General features: G+C 38.5%; 1 protein-coding gene across 2 annotated transcripts; it reads right to left on the bottom strand.

Moving 5' to 3' along the window:
• Positions 1-1,305: 1,305 nt before the first annotated feature.
• LOC107078126 (A-kinase anchor protein 7-like) lies at positions 1,306-14,364 on the bottom strand. Of its 2 annotated transcripts, XM_015353417.2 has the most exons (7): positions 14,192-14,364; positions 12,370-12,462; positions 11,894-12,042; positions 10,957-11,093; positions 6,375-6,532; positions 4,654-4,766; positions 1,309-2,073 (listed from the first exon to the last, which is right to left on the bottom strand). In XM_015353417.2, the coding sequence occupies exons 1-7, from the start codon at positions 14,268-14,270 to the stop codon at positions 1,669-1,671; spliced, it is 1,134 nt and encodes a 377-aa protein (XP_015208903.2). In that variant the 5' UTR covers positions 14,271-14,364; the 3' UTR covers positions 1,309-1,668. The 2 variants fall into 2 exon arrangements, with proteins under 2 accessions (XP_069047699.1, XP_015208903.2); XM_069191598.1 differs by lacking the exons at positions 11,894-12,042; positions 12,370-12,462 and having other exon boundaries at positions 1,306-2,073.
• Between the last annotated feature and the right edge of the window lie 8,531 nt (positions 14,365-22,895).

The following is a 22,895-nucleotide window of genomic DNA, read 5'->3' as shown; positions in this document are numbered from 1 at the left end:
TCTTCTTTCAAGTTTACAAAGCGAAGCCTCCACATTATTTTACAGCCCGTTTAAAGCTGTAATTGTGTCATTGTAAATTATGAACAAGGGCGGAAGAAAGGCATTCACTCGAAAGCCCTTGGTAGCCTTTCCTCCCACTTATATAATAACTGAATCTGTTTATATAACTACATCCATACAATTGCTTCTTCCACCTTTTCAGATAATCACCAATGACAGCCGAATTCCCAGTGTGCCTGTTACAAAACAGTCGGTTTTCTAGAAAGTCATACATAACCCGCACCCTGCAGGAAAAGAGCAGGCACACTGAATAACAAATAGGAATTAACGGGTGTTTTCAAGGTGTTGGTTTTCATGGTTACAATTGCATTATTTCTTCCAGTACACAAAACTAACAATACACGGTTCCCCCCCCCCAATAAATGCTATATACATTGCAGTAATTCAGTTAATAAATCTCGCAATTACCCCTGGATTCTCTTTGTCTTGCGGTTAATGGCAACTTTCTATAAATAGCACAGCAACCGCTTTTCTTACAGTGCCACCTACTGGGGAAAATATGTCATTGCATGAAGGCGGTGGGAATACCGAATCAAAATCGACCTCTGCATTTAATGTAAGAAATGCGATTTCCAGCGAAAGCGAAAGTAAATGAGTAGTTGCTCTTTGGAGCCTGATTTTGTAAAAAAAAAAAATGAAAGCAGCACGCCGGCAAGAGTCACCAAACACTAGACTAGTCTGTCTTTAGGACAGCGACTCTACATAATACACGTCCAACATTGTTGACGTTCACTTCGCCCGACATGGAGTTCCTTTCACAACCAGATGAATTCTCCCACCCCCGTTGTCGTTGGAAAATCTCTGTTCAAATTATTGGAAAATGCCCATTTATAGAAGTGAACAAATCAGAAAATTTGAGACGGCCATTATACTGTGCATCCTGTCATGATCTACAGGTATAAGGTATGTTCCCATCTAGCAGTTCTCGTTTTAATTAGCTCAGAAATGAAGTGCAAAGAGTCTCACAGCACCAGGTCTTAAGACATGTGTTAAGTAGTTAAATCTCTAAATTTGGTTTTAAAGTCAGAAAGTCTCCATTAATAAGTGGAAAATGAATTGCGTACTTAGAAAGTCATGAAAAAAGTAGTCAAATGAACTAATTTACTTTAAAAAGATATAGGAATTTATTTTCCCATTAAAAAAATAACTAAACCTTTTAAATCAATGACCACCTTTCCATAAATATCAGAATCTGTGAAAGAATAACCAAACTGCATTGGTCTTGGGCAAAATTCATTTATTTTCTACAACCCTTGTAGGAAAACAAAGATTTATAATAAACTGTCATCTTCTCTAAAATATATATATATATTTTGATCAATATGATGCAACCACATCTGCTACACTTCGTGGCACATACAAAAAAAAGATACTATCTTTACTGAAATGTCAAAATGATTCCCTCACATTCTGTAAAACGAAGAGCAACAATGTACATACAGAAATAACTTAAAAAGTATATAGAACCTATATATTTTCTGGATTTTTTTTCTCCACAAAAAGAAAATGGTCATTTTACTGAATATTCTCTTTATCACAAATTAAACTCACTTCGTGCATCTTATTATCACTAGATCCAACTAGTTTAATTTCTTAAGGCGTTTTGATTTAGTCTGGAACAGCTTCAACAGAAGCTGAATCCGTCTTCTCGTCAGCAGACATCTCCGAGCCCAGGTTCTCGCCTTCACGCGTTTTTTCGACAGCGGAGGGGTCTTGGTTTTCCGCGGTCGGCGTCAGGGGCGAGTCGTGGGCAGATTCCCGTTCTGCACACGGACTTCGAGCGAGAACATCGGGCGTGGAGTCCGCCTCTTCAGCCACGCAGGGAGGCGTCACGGAGGCCGGAAGACCCGATTCCCCAACACCTCCACCACAGGAATCCCAGAGAATCGAGCTCTCACAGTGGTAATGACCAGAGGTCTGTTTCTTCCTCATTGAGCAGAGGTCAATACGAGTCAACGTCTGTGCGCCAAACATGACGTCTTCATATTCTTCATACAGAATTGTCCTTATCCTCTACGAGAATGCAAATAAAAATGGTTTTAATGCACTCCAATCTCAATTCATTTGAGTATTATAAAAAAAAAACATTGGAAATCCTACACACAGGGAATGGGTCAATGGTTTAGGATTTTTTTTTTACATTTCCAAAAGTAAAGCTAATTTCAAGTCAATGTGTCCACATACAATTGCTCCTTAAGGTTTCGCTTAAAAATAACACTGACTCTAGTTCTTCATTGGCAATTGAGGTCTACAGATGTGATGCCCAAAAGATTGATGCGTGTGAAAGCAAACTCTCATTCTTAAGATTTAGGTATTTAAAATGAAACACTTTGTACATCTGATTTTCAAAGGCAAATCATCAAAAGTAAAAAAAACAACAACAAAGGAGCCGATTTCAGGATTACATGAGACCCTCCAGCAACAAGATTAAAGTAGGCTTTAGACAAATGAGTAGTCTCATAATACTGCATAAAAAAAGAATTACAGATGAAACATTACCTTTTGCATGCCAATGAATAATTCATTAATGACTGTTTTAATATGCACTTACTTTATAAACAAAGACCGAGGAATGACTAAGATCACCAGGCATCAAAAAAGCTTAGATTCCTTATCACCCACAACATCGTAATGAAATGAAACCTTGTTCCTCAAGTTCAAATTCCCCAACAAAAGTCAAATTACAGTGCCTACTCAAACAATTCGGGTTTGAGAGGAAAAGCCGAATGAGTCACAAGTACAGAATGTCACCATTTATTTCTGTGCTTATATGTTTTACCATTTTAGAACAATTGCACACCGTGTTCAATCCCCCACATTTCAGGTGAACAGAAGTATTCCTGTTGCACTGACTGTGTGCAGAAAAGAGCTGGGCATGTGTAGTGCTGGAATTAGCCTTTGCGCTTACCTTAGGCCTGCCTTTCGAGTCAACAGGCCTAAACCAACATAACTATAGAACTGTCTATGAAAGGAAAGAGTTGAGAAAAATCAAAACCATACTGTAGCACACAAACTGGAGGGCAAACTCAATGGAGTATCTCAAAAGGAGGACACCTCTGGTGTGTCGAGCCAACGGCAACGCCCAGGCTGGGCGAGGAGAACAACCGCAGTTGACAATAGAAAAAGCAATCGGAGCCGTGAAGAAAAACTTCCCCACAGCCACCTGGACAGATAAAACTCTACCAAAGTGATGGCGAGGTGAAAGTGCGGAGAAAGGAATGAGCTGCAGACAATTCCCAGTCCTAAAAGGCTTCGGAAACGGAGTTCAGAGCGTTTTAAAACGATGGAGCATATTGTAGCTTTCTGGCACTAGCTCCCAGCTGATTTCTGAATCATATTTCAAATATTACTGCTCGCATGTAAAGGGCTGAACAGTCTGACCCCTGTTGGCATTAGTGAACTGCTGAGTCCCTACACACCTCTGGTCCTCTTTGAGCTCCGCATTCCAAGGCTCTGAATGCTGGGAGACATTACCCCCTGTTCTACCGTCACAGGGCTGTGGAATGGTCCCCAGCCTGTAAAAGATCTTGCAGGTAAATCGGCATCTTCAATACCTCTCTGAAGACGGCACTTTCATGAGCCGTCCAGCTTTTAATGGCTTGATTCATGAATATATAATTTATTTTGTTCGAGAGCTTTGTGGTAAGGCTCTGAGAGGTTGCATCCTGAAAAGCACTGTAAGATATATGGTTTATCATTATCACTTTTTTTTTAAGAGGATGATGCCTTTTATAGGGAAAAGCATTACAGAAGCCATCAGTTATGACCTCTCTACAGGCATTTTTTCTTTAAGCCTGGAACATAAACTGTAGTAAAAGGTGATATTTTACTGTAAATGGAACTGGTTCTTTCAATATTTCCTATCTGCAATGCCAGTACACTGGAAATAACATGAAATGTGCTTCAACATGAAGTGCTCTTCAAATACTGAATCCAGATCAACCACAAGAGGGCACCCCTTCTATTTCTTACAATAATCAAGTCAATTCTGTACAACCCACAAAAGCAAAAATCACCATACTTACTAGTTATATTTAGATTAGAAAATGCTTATATAGACAGAAACAGGAAAAAAAAAAACTATTCTCTTTTCCCTTCTACTTACGTTTAATTGGTTACATAGCAGCTAATGCCTGAAAGAGTGGAGTTCTGAACTCAGAAAATAACCTAGCATTGACACCAATTACAAGCCCACCACAGTTTTGCCAAGAGCCGAAAGTAAACAAGTTAGAAATTTAGATCAATTTGCCTGCAATGAGGAACTGACAGGAGAAAAGACCCGAAGACACAATGTTACCACAAGACCAGGTTTGGAAATCACTGTTCTGGGAATACTAACCACGGTTTTACTGACACCCCAAAAAAACTCCCAACAGCAAGTCACGCCCCACGAACAATGTGAGGATTCCAACACAATCCACTGTCATGAGTGACTCATGTGTTATTCCCGTTAGGTGAGTCCCGGTGACTGAAGCCACCTCAATGACTCTAGTGGCAGTCCCATTGTCATTACATCCCCCAATCCAGATGCACACGTCACTTCGCTCTCGGAGTCAGACATCGAAGTTCTTGCAAATGATTCAAGTAGTTTACCCTATGTCTGAGTGCTGGTGCTTTGGATAGCTTCAAAACGGTCAGATGAGGTTTGAACTCTTTGCTTCCGGTGATATCAACCCCCATCTCTTCAAAGGTTGTTTTCACAGTTTCTGGCAGAAATCAGAGAAAAAAAAGTCAGATTAGATTTTAGATTCAAGCAACATACTGTGCTTTCACTGAACTATGAAATAATGGCTGTTAACCCACCCTTGAACCTCTACACATAAAAGCAAAGAGGATAAGTAAAGACTGATAATTTTACTGTATATCACCTCTGTGACCAGTCACTGACAAGCAATGGATTTTACACATTTTCTTCCATTTTAATCACCACCAAAGTGAAGTGAAGAACTAGTACAGTATATTCCTCATTTCTGGGAAAGAGTTCACACAACGTTAACGCAAAAGAGGATATCTTAAATAGAAAGTAAAGAATGAAAACAAGGAAGATATTTTGTTTGTATATTACATAATATATCCTTTTTATTTCAAGCAAGAGTTTTGTCAGTTTACTTATTTAGAACAGAAGCACATTTATCAACCTGGAGCCAGTCAGTAAGCCAATTGTTTTTTTTTTACTGTATATTTGCCCATAGTTACATGCATAGCAAAAATATCTACAATTAGAAAATGTACCCTTGCCATTAAGAAGTAATTCATGCATTACTATATACTGTTCATTAAGTCTGTATAGTTCTCCATTTTGCATGAAGATATTGTTTAACCTCATAGAAACCACTGCTCATTAAAAAGCTTTTGCTAAAGTTATCTATAGAGCTCCAGTATAAATACATGTTAAGTGCAGGATCACACCACACCAGATATGTAAGAAACCAATTCATATAAATTGGAAGTCTCAATGACTGACAATGACTTAAATTTCTTTGAATCATAGATGCATCACTATGAATGTGTGATGACAAGGATGAATGAAGAGGATGTATTTAAGAACCCTCCACCACCAAGGTGTCAAAGGAGCACCTGGCTCTATATCGTCTTCAATTAACCACTGTTTTTTAAATTACCTCCAGATGGCATGAAACACGCTTACTACAATACAGGATTGAGCTATAGAGAAATCTTTAGGCTTTCTGCTATTGTTACATGTTCTGGAAGTCTATCAATCAGAGGTGTCACCTGTAAAAACCCTTTATAATAAATCTGAAACGAGGTTTGACGTACTGTAATTGTCTACAATAACACTTATTGAGCCATATTCTCTACATGTCAATACAGGCAAACACAAATGTTTGACTGCAAATGTGAAGTCAGGGAAACTGCAGCAAATTGAACAAATCTGGATTCAGTTTACGGTTATAGAGTTAAACTTAAATAACTAAGGGACAATCGCTTCCAGTACACTGTACAAGTAGTGTTTTAAGAGACTTTCGCAGTTTTCACAAACTCATTGCTTCAAACTGTCATGATTACACATTTCAAAGAAGCAATGGGTTCTATACTGTACACACCTACACCAAGCCTACTCAAAGCAAAAACAAATACTATGATAGAAAAATGGAAAGGTTGCTATTGTATAACAATATTCAAACCCACCCAAAAAAAAAAAAGACTGCTAAAAGAAAGGTAACAGTTGAAAGTAAGAGACAGGTGTGCAAGGCAGTTGGTGTATATTTGGACAGATCAAAAATGACAATTCATAACACTAATTTCCCCCCCCCAACATCCTCTGAGTACCTGTATTCAACACATTTACTCACCTGCCATTTGACAGAGTACCGGATGCTCTTCCTCTGTCATTTTGATGTAGACCACTTTATTGTTAAACTGGTCGATCCCATGAAATGTCATCTGGGGCAGCCTGCCCAGCAAGATCATGTCCAGTTGATTTTTGCATTGCTTTAATGCGTCTGCAGCCCTGCACAGAGCAACCATTTAGAGCAAAAAGTCAAGTGAACCTTTGGCTGCCAGAGTGCATCACTTTCAAAAAGCCAGCAAAGGCAGGAATCAAAACTGCTGTAGATGATTTCCCCTGGGTGCAGAAACAGCAGTTAAACATCATTCTTAATTTAACAATCCTGCCATTAAAGAATGGCACTTTGTTAAATAGCTACCTTACTTTGTTTTTAGCCAAGACAAAAATAAATCATGCACAAAGGTTTATGAAATAATTCCAACAGTAACAATCTGGATAAAATAACAGTAGCACCACAGTATAATTTTAGTAGAAAATAATACAAATTACTATTTTAACTGTACCCCTTTTACTTTATGGCTGAATTTGAATTTTCAAAGGTTATCTTGATTAATAACAATTGCATTGAGACTGTAATTAATAAATCAATTGCCATTTTAATTTAACAACAGCCAGTGTACTGAATTGACACTTGAAATAATGGAGAAAAACCCTGGAGCCTTTTAATTGTTAAAACAAAGATTAATTCAGATTTTCGAGGTCTGATGGAATGACATTATGGACTTTAATTCTGATAACTGCATGTAAATTTTAACATCTACATATAAAATGTAAATCATACAAACTGTACTGAAGTGAAATGAAAGAGTAAGAGTAGAGACTCCAGAGTAAGTGAACATTATTCCTGGCTGGTAATCAATGCTTCGGCAGGGCACAGTGAAGCAGCAGGCATAAGGTGTTCACTCAAGCAGTTAACTTCAAGAAAGGCACATAAAAAGGGACTTTAATTCCATCATGCATGTCACACTGGGACACAAGAACCAGGACACTGAAAAGTGCATAATGAAAATTACAGTCACAGCATGTCTTCATAACAGTTAGGCAATTCCTTCTTTTTAGCACCTATGGATAAAATTAACACCCTTTTAAAGGTTCACAGAACACTCCCCTAACCTGTTTTTATCTTAACACAACAGGCAATCCATATCATTGAACTGTTTTTACCAAAGGAAAGCCTTTAAATGATATTTGGCACAGTTTTTAATCTACTGACATGTCTGGAACTGGCAATTGGTGCACATGTCAAAATTGAGATCCTGCCAGAGTCTTCAGATGTGTCCAGGCACAGAGAACTCTCCTCTCAGATTCCAAAGACTTCAAATTCTCCAAATCACCAGCCATTTTTAGAGCAACAACACCAATACCAGGTGATTTAAATTACCACTTATTGCTGGTCTTCTGTGGGACTGTTATTCATCCAGGACAAGGACTTTTGGATGAGATGATAGATTAAACACACACTCCTAGAAAATTCATGAAGTTAGTTTTATTACTAATAACTCTTAATTGACACCACTTTCCCCGTATGCTAAGCATGCAAAATATTAAAAATCAGTGTATCTGTCTGATTAACAGTATGAATCACAGATTATGAATGGAACTGTAATAATATAAATATTCTATCAAACAGAAAATCAGACTTCACTAAATATTGAAGGCAAGAAATCAGTTGAAAACTCAACTGGGACCCTTACAAACTACTGCTGGGTTTTTTTGCTTTAAGCACAGTGATGTTGGAGACTAGTAATAGCAGAAACATTGCAAGAATACTTATTGGCAACCCACACAAAGATATTTCCATCAAAAAGTCTATTTTGGTCTTCAGAATTTAAGAAAAACTCAATTACCTATTCCTCTGTTTAGATCTCTACCCAACACAAATGCACGCAAATTAGTACTTCATCAGACCAAATTGTGAAAGGTTTTTCCCTACTTATCAGGTACCTTTAGATCATATCATACGGTTCCCTGCCTTGTATGAAGCATTAATATTAATCTTAGTGCTCCTACTGTACACATGATCAAATGTACAATTCAATAACCATGCCAGTTACTGTGCCTTAACGTTACTGATTTAGTGAAGATGGGCAGATCATAATGTGTTTGGAACAACTCTATAAAATGCTAGATTCTTATTCCACAGAAAATAATTCTGCCATTATACTGAATAACTGACTACTGTATAAGGTGAAAGATCTTTCAACCCTAAGCCATGGAATTAGCTGCAAATTGAGACTAACATGGTGTAAACCAAAAGTATTCATAACATCATATAGTGGTCTAGTGCAGGTGTAAATTAAATCTGGCTATTTCAACATTAAAAGTTTCTTTAATTTACAGGTAATTCCATTGCCCTCTGCCACAGGCATCACGGCAAGATTTTAAAAATTAAAGCTAAAGTGGACTTATAACCATTACGGTTACACAGCTTTTTCTTTTGTGGTTATACTCAATCGCCATTGGCAGAGTGCAGGACCACATTGTTTTATGCAATGGGTGCAACCTGGCAGTGCCGGATAGCAGCACTGTCACCTTGGAGACCGAGTTGGTCAAAGCTTTAGAGTGATTCAGGACCGGGCCTGTCTCAATCCAAGTCAACCAGGCTGTTTTTTTTTAAGTGGTATCAGTTCCTCTCTGGACCATAATTTCTGAGCCAAGTCGCCAGCATGGAATCAAGGAACACCGTAGTGTAGGAGATTCGTCCTTTGGATAGGATGTTAAACTGATGTCCAGAGTGCTTTAAATCTCATGGCTATGGTCTTTAGAGTAGGGGGATCACGACAGTGTCCTGTTAAAACTCCACTCTGGAATTGCACAACAGGGTCTGTCTAAATTCCACCTGAACTCAATTGAAGTATTTTCTCTCTTCTCCACCAGATCTGCCGCGAACACAAAGTATTGCATTAAAAAAAAAGAAATATCATCTACTCATTTCCACTTTATAACACTCTCAAGTGACAAACAAAATAAATTTAATAACAAATGAACCTGTTGGTTAGGCTTCTAGCCAAATGCACACCAAATAAACCATTAATATTCTCTTTTTTTAAAAAAAAAACAATTCTCAGTACAGTTACATATTAGGATTTTTTTTAGAAGAGGTGTGAGCATCGATCAAATGGCAGCAAAACAGAAGATGTCTTTTCATAAATTTTTAGAGGCTGAGCTACATCAAAGGCACCATACAGTAGATCAATTTTAGTCAATTACAGTCTCAGTGCCGTCTGTTAGACTGCATTACCTCAAAATAAAATACTTTCATGTTCGTTCACCATTTACTACTTTGGGTCTCAAAAGGAGAAACCAGTCTCCTGGTTACAGTATATTCAAGTGTTTCCCCGAGTAAAATTTCAGGTGCATCAGCACTGATCTCGCATCCACGTACAGTATATTATTACTGTCTCATGCCTGGCGAGAACAATAGTCTGCATATCGCCATAAGGAAGGCTCTAATGTTTTAAAGCTTAAAGTGTTTTATTTTAGACAAACAACGCTATAAAAGCTTTTTTATAATAAATATTTTGCAGAAAGATTAGTTTTCCATATCTACAGAAAATGTTTCCTTAAAATTAAGAGACGAAATGAACGTGCTTGGCCCCATTTTTTGCGTGAGTCCAGCCTCATCACAAGCAACTTTAACAACGATCAGGAAAAACCTAAAAGCTTAACCCAGGCTACACTCGGGACTAACCCTGCTGAATGAACACGGGCAGAAGTCGATCTGCTGCAGGCAAAAACAAGCGTGGGCTCCGACATGCATCTCCATCAAGACGCAATCTGTAAACTGTGTAAACGTCACTGATTACTGGTTATTTTGCAGGCAAGGGGCTTAGAAAAGGCTTACTGAATATTTCACAATCAATTGATTAGCAAAGCATTTTGATTTAACAGTATAGCGCCACCTGGGCTCTCCAGCCATGCCCACGCAAGGCGGGCTGGGAAGAGCGCCTGGGGGCGGGGCTACAGGACTATAGAGTGGAGCGGAGGCGGGGCTCTTCCTTCGTGTGTGTGTGTGTCTTTCCCCGGTTCTGGTTAATACATGTGTTGTTTAACCCCCTTCTCCTGAGTCCTACGCCTGCTCCAGTCCGTAGCGAACCCCGCGGTCGTTACAATATTATTTTATAATTGCAAGATTTAAATCCACAAGAGGAACAGCGTGGCTAACCTGTGCTTTAAATTTGAAAACCCCAGGCTACTCATCCGAGAATTACATTACTGTGAACATTATAACATTTGCCCTGACAATGAAATCTTTTACAGGATGTAAAAGATAAGGACCATTTTTACCATTCCAAAATTGAGTACACATTTTCGCTGCTTGACACTGAAATATAGGACACATTTATAAAGTACAGACCTGTAATACGATAATTTTTTTTTACACAGTAAGTTCCCCCATTAGATGTGTGTAACCGTTCAACACATCTTTCAACCACAAAATAGTAGATTGGGTCAGTGAGGTACAGTACAGGGTCATTTGTAATACAAATGGAGAAAAAGCAGGAAAAGAGCTGGAAAATATAGGATGACATTGTCCCAATACAAATGAATAATGCAACAGGGTGTATAAAGGTGGTCTTCCTTACCTTTGGATCATCTCTTCATTCTTCAGGTTGGCCACAATTACTGTAAGATGCATCTTCTCCAAAGGAATCAGTGCTTTGTGAAGCCTCTTCTCCTTAGAAATCATAGCTTTCTGCATTTCTTCAATTTTGCTCAAAACCTAGACATAAATCAGTTTCCAATGGCAAAATGTCTATGAAAAGTTAAATATAATAGCTAGAGGGAATTATTTCCCTTAGCATAAACAGCATTTGGTATAACATGCTACAGGACATACACGTTCAGTGCACTGAAAATAGCGCACACTAATTCAAATTAACTTTGTAAAAATGTGAGGTTACAAAACGTTCAGTATGTGAAATACCGCCCCTCATAAACCTAGATTTTTAGATCACTTTTACTGTACATCTGACAATCCAACAAGACAATGCTACACTCATATGACCATTTCAGAACGGTTTGCAAATGTAGTCCACAAATATTTCACAGACATGGCCTCCTTTGCAACATGAATATCTAACTCCAGATGCCTGATATCGCCCAGATTTGTTATAGCACTGTCACTTGTCTGTGGATGGGAGATGAGGCCGAGTTGAAATCTTTAATGAAACTAAAGCATTGATTACATAACAACAGCAGCCCAGCTGCAAAGGCCCCAAAGGCAGAGCCCCACTTGGTACATGAAGGAAGCCCCAGCAAACAGGAAGCTGAATTGATCAGCACTTTGAGAGCCACTGAGGGCAAAGGTGACGACTGTTCCATTCAACCTGTAGCTAACAAGGAGATGAGCAGAGCTCCAACGTTACATAAATGACTTTCTATTTGGAATTAGTCATGACTCAGTGGTTCTAATAAACACAGGATGGAAACTTTAAAAGCTAAAACGAACTGTAACTGTAACTGTAAACCTTCAGTCTCAAACGAGCTTCTTTGAATTTTTGCTGCACAAATTCCCATTACCTGTTTGTCTGTGATTGGAATGGAAACAAAGTAATTAGGCCTCTGTAACTGCGACTTTAGTCCACGTTCTTTTCCGTTTTCCATCATTTTGTTACTTTTGTAACAACCCCTCTTTTTGTACCTGGACATCACAACATTTTTGGCTCTGACTAACAAAACAGGGAGAGAAAAAAAAAAACTAAGCCCAGAATTTCAAATAATTAAAATCAAATAGATTTCAGTTTGATCTTCATTACTTTGAAATCAACAAGCCTCTGAAAATGATGATGTGCACAATTAAGGCCACTGAAAATGTTAAAAACCGCTGAGGGAGTACACAAGGCAGAACAAAACAATCAAAAATTAAAATACTAACGCTTATAGGCAACTATCAGCTCAAGTGAAAACTGTATAGTCAAAATGTCTGATTTTTTTCACTGTTTTCTCCATCACAGATTCATAAGAAGCACAAAAATATTTTTCCCCCCCAATCATACTTTCAAAAACACCTGCGATGTCATCAACATTATGAAACGGCAGCTCAGCAAGCTGTTTCTGACAGAGCTCAAGAAGATTACTCTGGTGGCGTCCTGGAAGAGCAAAAAAACTTTATTAAAGCAACCGCGCTTTTCATTTACAGAGCCATAAACTCTAGATATTAAACTGGAAATCCCAAATTTCCCATTCACAAAAACATGAATACACATGGACTTAAAAGTACAGTAATTGAGTTATCCCATTGCTATATTTTAATGAGTAATGAAAAGCAATTGAAAGATGAAAGCAAATTTACTGTCAGAACAAAGGTAAATTTTTTAAAAGGAAGTGCTCAGACCACTCTAGCAACACAGGATATTTCTGAAATTGAATCTATATGGTCCTCTAATAACTTAATGGTCCGCTTGGTATTCACATTTAGACATGCTGGAAAATGTGAAAATAATATGACTCGGGGGTTTCTGTCTTTTACTGTATGAAGCAAAAAAAGAATACTCATGTGCCCGGGACTACAGATGTTTCCGTTTCAACAGCGCAAGCGTGACGTGAATGTGGGATTAGCATGAGCCCTGAACAACACAGTCGGGCTGGAGGCAGGGGGCGCCAACTCTACTGCTGGAGGGACAGCACATCTACAGGCTTTCTGGGTCTCTGAAGCAGTATTAGTATTACCCCAGGGGTTAGCAGGAGCTGGCAAACTGGTCCCCTTTAAGCCATTAATAAACTGGTTTAGGTCATTAAGAGCTGAACCCGAAAGAAACACATTCTCGCCTCCCCCTAGTCCTGCTCACCCACGCACCTGTTGGGTTTTGCTCCAGCCCAGCTCCCTTGGATAGTTCAAGCCTAAAATGGTACAGTGATTGCAGTTCAGCTCCGTTTTCCATTTCTGAACGTGTTAGACGCTGCCTTTTTTTTTTACTTTTTTACTTGGAAAATGCACTAGTTTAAATTTACAATCGCGAAGGTTACAGTCAAGCCACTTGTCCGTTTCAGGATTCAATTTGAAGATTTGACCGAATCCCCAACCAACAAATCAAGAGCTCACGGGGAATAAAAATAAGTAGTCGTGCGGATCATCACAGCTTGCTTGGATTATACAACCCTGGCCTATCGTATGAGAGCAGCGATCAGTAGATATTAAATCCTTCACTGCATCAGCTCTTCCTGGCTCTTCTGATGAGTATTGAGTTAAAAGTGGCAGACCTGAGCTGCATTCCAGCAAAGCACGAATAAAGGAAAGCAGGAGAACTAAATCGCCTACTTTCATATGCAAAATGTGTGGCTAGAGAAAAAAAATCGGATATTAAAAAAATAATACCAAGTGATTTAAAAAAACCTCTGTATAAAGCATAAAGAAGGAGGTTAAAACCAGTTTGTACCTTGGTGACTTTTTACACTCGATTTATGCCACCGTTCATTGGAAAGGTCTTACACGTTTCCGCATCACGTCACGTAGCCACATATACAGTAAGCAAACTACCTTAAAATTGAAAATGACTTTGCTCATAAAGACATTTAAATTCTACAACTACCTTGGTAGGTGCAGTTCAAAATACACAACATTCAGCAGTATCACTGGTATTACAATCATAATATCGATAAAGACGACAATGACAAAAAGAGTCCTTAGTTCTCACCAGTAAATCAATTATCCCAAATGTTTTTATTTAAAAAAGAGTCGGCCAGGACATACATAAATTCCAATAACTTCTGCGAATAAGCTTCCGTAAGGTTTTAACTTCTTTTGCTTCACAAGCTAGGAGTGCGACTGTCGGATCAGTTATCACGTTCATAATTCTCATGCCAATGCTTGTAACTCACCAACGTAATCCTTTGAACAGTCCTCAAGAGCTTTTGTTTGTTTCTCAAATAAATTTGTGTCTGGGTCACTATTGGTCATGTTTTCAGGTGTTTGGAGGATATGCCTGAGAAACGAAGGTTATTAGTCAACATTTGCATATTAAAATAACAGAAATGAAAGATGCAAGGATCTAACTCGCTATTAACAGCTATTTTAGTAAAACGAAGAAACGTGGGTATTTAACCTTGTAGGTGATATCAATTAAAATTAAGCGTTGATTGTTAAGCTCATAATTGGCCCTTGCTTTAAACGATTCTTAAGTTTCAACGGCTACAATTTGTATTCAATATCATTCGAGAGACGATTATAGATTTAGTTATATTCACCGTATGCATTGTTGTTTATATAATATGGCCTTGAGCCATCTGAGAATCTGCTCAAATTTGCACAGAAAGTGGGATTATTCAACGGGACTGGTGAGTTATAGTATATATAGTGTATTGCATATATATTAGAGTATCTATCAGCGAATGATTTATTTCCCCAAGTTTTCACGGGAGGGACGACCTTCCCGAAATCAAATTGTCAAAGTTGGGATGTCTGATTTGTGTATCCTTTCGGCTAGTTGCTATCCTATAACATGACAGTTTACAGGTAGACACAAAGTTCGATAGTTTCTTCGTTAGCAACGTTAGCTTGCTTTTATCAATTTAAATGGGCAAATGTTTGTAAAATCCGGCTATTAGGTTAAACTATCATTTAAACGGAGGCACACTGCTGCCACCAAGGGAAGAAATCGTGCAATGCGCTTCCATACGTTTCGGCAAAGCACCTGTTAAGAAACTGCTTTTGTACCCGGTGAAGCTGGTAATCGTCATTTAGCACCATGTTTGCCGAGTTTCAGGATTATGGGAAGTAATGCCTTCTGTGGCTGTTGCTTGCCGGGAATTGAATTGAAAGAAGCGGAAAAATCGATGGGTAAATGCTTCCTGTCGGTATTTCCAGCGACAGATTTGTTTAACGCGGAGTTTCAGAATGAAACTGAGCTGTTTTAACCTCAGCTAAAACATTTTAATGTTTATCGTGCAGCACTAAACATTAAATACATTAAACATTAAAGTTTAGGTTAAAAACCTGCTCTTTTGGAAAACTATTTTTGTAACATTTTTCTGTATATATTGTTTATGTATCACTTTTGATCGAGGGGTAGAATGGAGTGTATTTATGGTTCTGTCTGAACCCATAGTCAAACGGTCATGTCTCAAACTCAAAATTCTTGAGCATTGTATCTATATGGATTGTTCTGGTGAATCGATCAACATAAGCGGGGACGTAAATTCACTGTTTGTTAACCTGGGTTGAACTGATGTCCTCAATTTCATAATCCTAGTCTGTGCTTCACAAAGAGTTATAATACACAACTGTACATGTGACTTTATTTACATATTCTCACACACACACTGGGTTATAAATTTAGGGCAATTAAGAATCGTACTGAAATTCTATCAATAAGTAAAGAAGTCCCCAATACATTAGCAGTTGCAGAATCTTAAAATCCAATTAGAAACAAATCTGAAATAAATCCCTATCACTGAGATTTAATCTGCTCCCATGAATCTATCATCCTTGTTGTGCATTTTAGCAAAATGAGTCAAAGTGCCCCGCCAACAACACCAGAGTTCTGTCCTCCTAAATTAAAACAGAACAATGACAATAAACATTGAAACTAGCAAAAATACTTTTAGATTTAGATGAACGCCTTAATGTTTTTTTTCTGATTCCTTTTCTAAATAGAAAATCATATTAGTTAACTCCCTATCACTGTACATCTACAAAAGTCCTCTTTTCAGTTAGTCTTTAAACAAGTAACACACCTCCAGTCCCACAAAAGAAGCGTAGATCTAAAGGCAAAGAGGGAATTCATCGTGATAAACAGTTTTACATGACTGTCACTAATTTTCTCAAAACCCAAAACTTAAACATGTACCTGGCACACCTTGTCATTAAAATGGATGGCACTTCTTATTCAACATCAAGAAGTGCCGCAAGTAATTCAAGTCATGCTGCTCTAGCGGAGCCAGTTTGGACACGCTGACGTCATCGCCGTCCCTGCGCGTAGACGCTTCTACATTGAAATTAACTACTAACCTGCAGAGAAACTCCAAAACAATTAAAAATGGAAAAGAGTTGGAAGAATGTCCAAAAAATGTGCAAGGAAGATACAAAGGAAATAGAATCCAAAAGGGAATTCAAGGCAAAACAAAACATCAAAGGATAAAGTAATTAAGAGCTTATATCTAAATGCCAAGAGTGTTAGCAACAAGCTGCAAGATGTAGACGCAACTGCATTAGCATGAAATCCCAGAAAGGTGGCTAACAAAGTGATGGTGAAGAATTCGAAATCTCTAGATTCACAGCAATTCAGAGAGGCAGGAAGGATGAAGCAGGTGGAGATGCAGCATTGTACTGTACATCAGAAACAGGCCTGCGACTCAGGAGTCAAGGTCTTCGAAACTGTACGGGACAGACTGAAGAAAACAAATTCTAGATGTGTAGCAATGGGAGTATCAATCATCTCACAGCAAGGAAAGGAATAAATTTCATCAAGCACAGCTGAGCAAGATATCAGAAATGCCGAGAGAGAGAGAGAGAGAGAAAAGAATATGAAGAATAACCGTGGATACAACATATATCAAACACTTTATTTATAATTATAACATTACAATAACAGTAATCTATAAAGGAAAATATCTTAGATATTTTAATTGTAAACATTTAGATGATGAAAGGGGTATATGAGTAGTAATTAAAGATCTCACTTCGATATTTACTTAGGAAGAAATTAACAACATGCCTCAGGCTGAAGAAAAAAGTTCTGTATTAAATTGTCTTAGCAAAGAAGAGGCAGATGTCGTACAGGTTCTAGAAACACTTTAAATCTTCAGGGCCTGATATAAATTATTATTCTATTGTTCTACTATTTGTCATTTAAAAAATAGTACATGTTAACACAAAACTCTTCCAGCAGTCACTCAAGAAAAGAGCAATTTATACTGAATAAAAAATTACTTGCATGGAGCCCATCAGTAAAAAGGATTACAAAACTATGCCAAGTTATTATAGACCAATAAATGATATTACGTTCACATGATGAAAAATATACTTCAGAAAAATGAAGAAAGCCTTTCATAAAGTTCATTGTAAACAATTTATGCTCAAATTGCAGGTATTTGTTAATGGACAGAGAACAGACTACACATACTGTAAGTCCATTTACAGTATGTACACATACTGTACCTAGTGAATGCACAATTAAAATATGATGTAATTACTGTCATTACTGGAGTACCACAGAGACCTGCAAAAGGACTGCTGCTCTTCTCAAGTCCAAATAATCTAAATATTGGTGTAATTAGTACATAGTCTGTAATGAAGGAGGTAACAAAATCAGAGATTTTGCAAATATTATAGAAGCTACTAAAAAATACATTTTTAAAGCTTCTTCATGTGTTACTACAATTCATAATGTTGTGTTTTTTCTCACTGTCAAGATGTGTAAAATTATGTATTGAAATAAACACATACGTCTTTTTCATAGCTAGCCTTTTCAAAGTCAGTGTTTCCCTCACTTGTAGATGCTACTTGCACATAATCTATACTTAACAGGTCTTGAATGCTGAAGAATACATTTCATAACAAAAGACCAACATTTACGTAAATTCTTACCTTACATCGTGTTTACAATATTTTCTCAAGCACTTAATAGTTTGGATTCATCTGGGAAGTTTTTTATGGACTTAGGTCAAAACACACATCTGAGACATATGAGCACAAGGCCTCAAAATAGTCAGCACTCTGTTTTGCATTGAATTCCTGCTTTGTCTCAAGTATTCTCTCAACGCTAAGACAGAACATCTCTAAAATAATCAAGTATCCAGGATTACACTCTAATTGTGTTTCAGTTGTTTTTCTAATTGTGTTTCAGTGGTCATTGTGTTTTACCTTTTGTGTGACTTCACACAAAAGTCATTGGAAGAAGAGAAGAGACATCTCTGCTAAATGTTTTAATACTCTAAAGTCAAATTACACTTAACACTTCAGTTATGTCGTTAAGGTAGACCACATAATGAACACTTTTCAGTGTACAAATATTCATAAGGCTACTTGTCCTGATAATATAAGTGCATTTATTTTGAAGTTCTTTGCCAGAGAATTACTGCAGCTCCAATGTGGCTAGCAATTTTCCAGATGTCTGTAGACACGCATTCTATTCTTATAGTATGGAAAACCTCCAAATACTGTATTTGGTCCACGTTGAGACCAAATGTGCCCAGGAAAGCACAATGAGTTTGGTCCCATTTGTCACGATTGTAGTCCCTCCCCCTCTGGCGCTCTGGCTCGTTCACTTTTGAGTTGATTTTGTGCACCTGCCCCCTGTTCCTGCCTCCCTATAAGAGCCAGACACTCACTCTGTTCCCGTCTCTGCACTGGTTCCCGTACCAAGCGAGTACGGGACCTGTAGCGTCTGGTCCCGTTCCCCCCTTGTTCCCCCCGACCCTCCACCGGATCCCGCTTCGGTCTTTAATCCTGTTTGTCTTCGTCTCGGATGGACCGCCCGACTCTGGACATTTGCCTCATCTTGGATTTCCCTTTGGACTTCCTTTTGGACAGTTTGCCTTGGATTCATCCCCAGAACACCTGCGCACCATGGACACACCCCCTGTTTTTCATTCCCGACTCCTGCATGCTTTTTTCCCTGTCTTTTCCTCACTCATCCCCAGATTGTGTCGTCTGCATAGGGTCCGGAAAGAGTGCTTCGATTACACAATTGCTCTCGTGTCAATATTGATTCAATTGTTGGAGAGGATCTTGGTTCAGAACCCCAGTCGGTCAGAAAGTGGGAAACCTGATCCATATAATTTTGCTTATAAACAAGGGCAAAGCACAGAAGATGCAGACATTATCCTCACTCACCTTATTTCAGAGCATCTGCACAAATGCAAAACCTACTGTATGCTAGGGTACCTTTCCCAGTTTGTAAAACAATCTGACTTCTGTTATAAAAAAAAAGATTCAATTTAAAATCAATCCATATCTGAAATTTTAGTTCAATTGATTTCTTACAAGCAGATTGCAGCAGGTTAAAGATAATAATACACTTCAGTTCAAGGAAATAATAAACTGTGCAGCACCCTGGGGACGTGTGAGTTCACCACTGCTCTTAACTCTTTATACGAATAATCGTGTTGCCAATGGTCCAAACCAATTCCTAATCACATTTTCCGACGATTCCACTTTACTTTCTCTGATGAATGATAATGACGACCCCAAATTGTACCAGAACACTGTATTCAGTGTGGTTGCATGGTGTGACGAGAATATCTTTGATTTTAAAAGGTAGAAAAACAGAAGAGATTGTTTTTTTTTGTCTTTTTACCAAAGTCCTTGCCCAGTCATAACTTATAATGAGTCCACTAAACAAGTTACATCTTAGTAATATCTGGGAATATAGTTAGATGCTAATCTGTCTTGGAAGGCGCATGTTAACTTTATTTGAGCTAGTAGTCAGATTCTGTTCATGTTTTGTTCAGTTCTGTGGTACAAAGTGTCATGCAGTATGGAATAACCGTCTGGTGTAACAGTCTAACAGTGCAACAAAAGCCAAGATGTCCAGACTCCTGAGAAATGTGTTTTAAGATAGCGGGCAGCATCCTGGGCAGAACCTTCAATCTGCTTACATTAAGAGTGTGGAGACCAGCCGTTAAAACCTCCACTGATCCTCTGCTTGTTCTGCATGAAGAATAGGAATGCATGCCTTCAAACAGATGTTTTAGAAACCCCCCAGTGCAGATTTACAAAATGAGGATTTTTTTCATAGAGCACTCTATCAAATTACTCAATCAACAATTGAGTATTGATTATGGGCAATAATGTACAATAGGACATAGTGGTTACATGCAAAATGAGGTTTATTGTGCAATTATAGGGTCTAGGGCTGACTGTGGGGGCGTTAACAGGTTCTGGTGTAGGTCTGTGGATTGCTGCAGGAAGGATCTATAATTACTATTGTAGATGTATTGTACTGTATGATGTATGGGTTGATGTCTTTTATGTAATGTTATATTTATTTTTAATGTAATGCTTATTCGCATTGTTTATATATTTTATAAGACTTTCTGTGTGTAAAAAATTTCTGCTTGGATGCAAATTTCGTTCCAACAAATCAGACAATATCGTATCATATTGTAAAGGTTCCACAATTTGTCAGCAAATACTTAGAATTTTGAAACATTTTAATAACCTCTAGAGAAACAGTATATTGCCGTCTTTAACAATGACATAACCGAGTTTTATTTTGATGAAGAAACCAGAATTTCTATGCTTGCTCTCTTTGAGTCACTGTAATGTTACTGTGGAAAAGCCAAAGAAGGCTGAGTTGTGTCTATACTTACACGGGGCACAGTAGAACTCCCATTTCAAGAGAACTGCTACTGGGGTCGAACAATCAATAAAAATAATAGTTGCCTTTAATATAGTTAGTTATACTAATCTGTCCTAGATTATTTTTAGGTTGGAAAAAATGTGTTTAACTCACCTCTGAGATTAATTCACACATAAGGTAAAAGCAGTGATAAAATAGTAGCCTACAGTATCTTTAGGTAGACCAGAATGAGTGTTCGTGACATATTATGATGATGAGGATTATATTAATAATAATAATAATAATAATAATAATAATATTATTATTAATACTACTACTACTAATAATAATAATAATACCAGTTTAAAGCACATAGCATGCTTTTTATTAAAAAAAAAACTTCAAATTAATTCAGTTTCGGTTTATGAAAATAATTGTAACATTAAAATATCCAATTTTTAATATCCCAATTCATTTCAATCCGGGGCCCAGTTCACCTCATATTTTTCAGCTTTGTGTTTGTGCTAGCACCATGTTAATTTAAAGGATGAGCAATTTATATTATCACACATTTTATAATTAAAAGATGCTTTAAACTGAATAGGAAAAGATGTTTTAATCTTCACGGCAGAAGTGCATAATAGACACATTCGATAAAGTCCTAATTAGGGAAGTCTTGTCTAAGCTCTTGTGTAGTTTTTAATGCTGAACCCCTTTGAAATACATTTTGCTGAAACACCACAATGGAATTTGCTGAGAAAAACAGTTCTAATCAGAAACTGTAGCATCCTAATTCCTTGCTCGGTTTTGTATCGCATTCACAGGCTGGCATGGGCTGTAGCCTAGGGGCCCTGATTGGCCAGAATAATTGTTTTGATTATTTTTGTAGCGGACCAGTGGGCCCCCACCGGTCCATACAAACGTTGAATAATCTGCGAATCGATGATCAGTTAGATGCAACGGGCTCGCAGTTCAGATTTATTTTAGATCACTATTGTGTCACTCCGTTGGGTCACCTCTGGTGCACGTTTACGGCGGCTCGCATCAACACGTGTGATAGAAAATATCGTAGTGAGTTCGGGTTCTCGCGCTTGTGCCCTCGCCCCACTTCGTCCCTCACCGCTTGGGCTCGAACCCGGGTCTCCGGCATTGCTCAACAGGGCGTCTTGCTGGCTGAGCTACAGAAGACCTTCCTCAGCCTGGCCGGCCAACATCCCTGTTATGCGCAAGGGAGTAGAGGGCGGTGCCATCACCGCGCTCCAACCGGCTCGTACAACCGGTTTGTCCGCCGCATTCGTTACGATATGACAGCGGGGCGCGAAAACGAAAAGCACAGCAGTTAAAAGAGCAGCGTGAGCAGGATCTACTGAAGAAATCCCCAGACCGAGTGGTTGTTTCAAGCCTGCTGGATCGTCACCCAGTCAGCCTGAGCCAGACCCCGACCCCGAGTTAACGGCTAACGTTGCTGCCAGCGCCACAACAACCGCGGTGGATGGGTTAGCCGCAGCCAGCTCCAGCTTGGGCGCAGACCGTATCGACGCCGATCACGATGACGAGCCAGCTCGCAGACTGGCTGTGAATCTGGTTTATTGGTTGCATTGCTCTACTAGCATTACAGGCTACAGTACTGTGTGTGTATCTGGGCTCCCTGTGTACGTGTGTGTTCCCTGCTGGTGCTGCGTTACATTCTGTTTGAATCGGCGGTCGCAGCTCTTACTCCGAAGGCATCACTGAATTATTACAGTATTTTCTCTCGCTTTTTCTGGTAATGGGCTGGGTGGGGGATGGGGTGGGGGGCCTACACAATGTGTAGCCTAGGGGCCTCTGATCACCTTTATCCGCCACTGTTTGGATGTTTTTATACTATACTGTACATACTGTATATTGAGAAAAATCTTACAAGGCAACTGTTGACAATTTGCTATATATTTTGGACTTGTCATTGTTATTCAGCTTTTTATCTTTTACAAAACTGAACAGAAATCATTATGTTGTTGTTGTCCGTACAAGTGAGAGAGGAAGACATCACATATATCCAATTATCCATAGCAATCTGCTGTAAGTGAAGATGACATTTGTGTTTGAATTCTCACAGATTATGAATGTTTTAAAACATACTTGGACCTAACCATACAAAACGGAACAAAATCATCCGAGTTTTTGTGAGTAAAAAACCCAAAATGTCATTGTGTCATTGGCAAAGTAAACCAAATGAGCGATTGGAAACTATGCGGAGCTGCATTTAAATCTGAGAAAAGATGGCAGAGGATTGTGGGAGTTTGGAACTGTTACGCTGGTAAACA

This window comes from Lepisosteus oculatus, chromosome 6 (assembly GCF_040954835.1).
Source record: "Lepisosteus oculatus isolate fLepOcu1 chromosome 6, fLepOcu1.hap2, whole genome shotgun sequence".
Classification (NCBI taxonomy): Eukaryota; Metazoa; Chordata; class Actinopteri; order Semionotiformes; family Lepisosteidae; genus Lepisosteus; species Lepisosteus oculatus.
The sequence above is the reverse complement of the archived record's forward strand: the minus strand, read 5'-3'. Positions and strand labels throughout refer to the sequence as shown.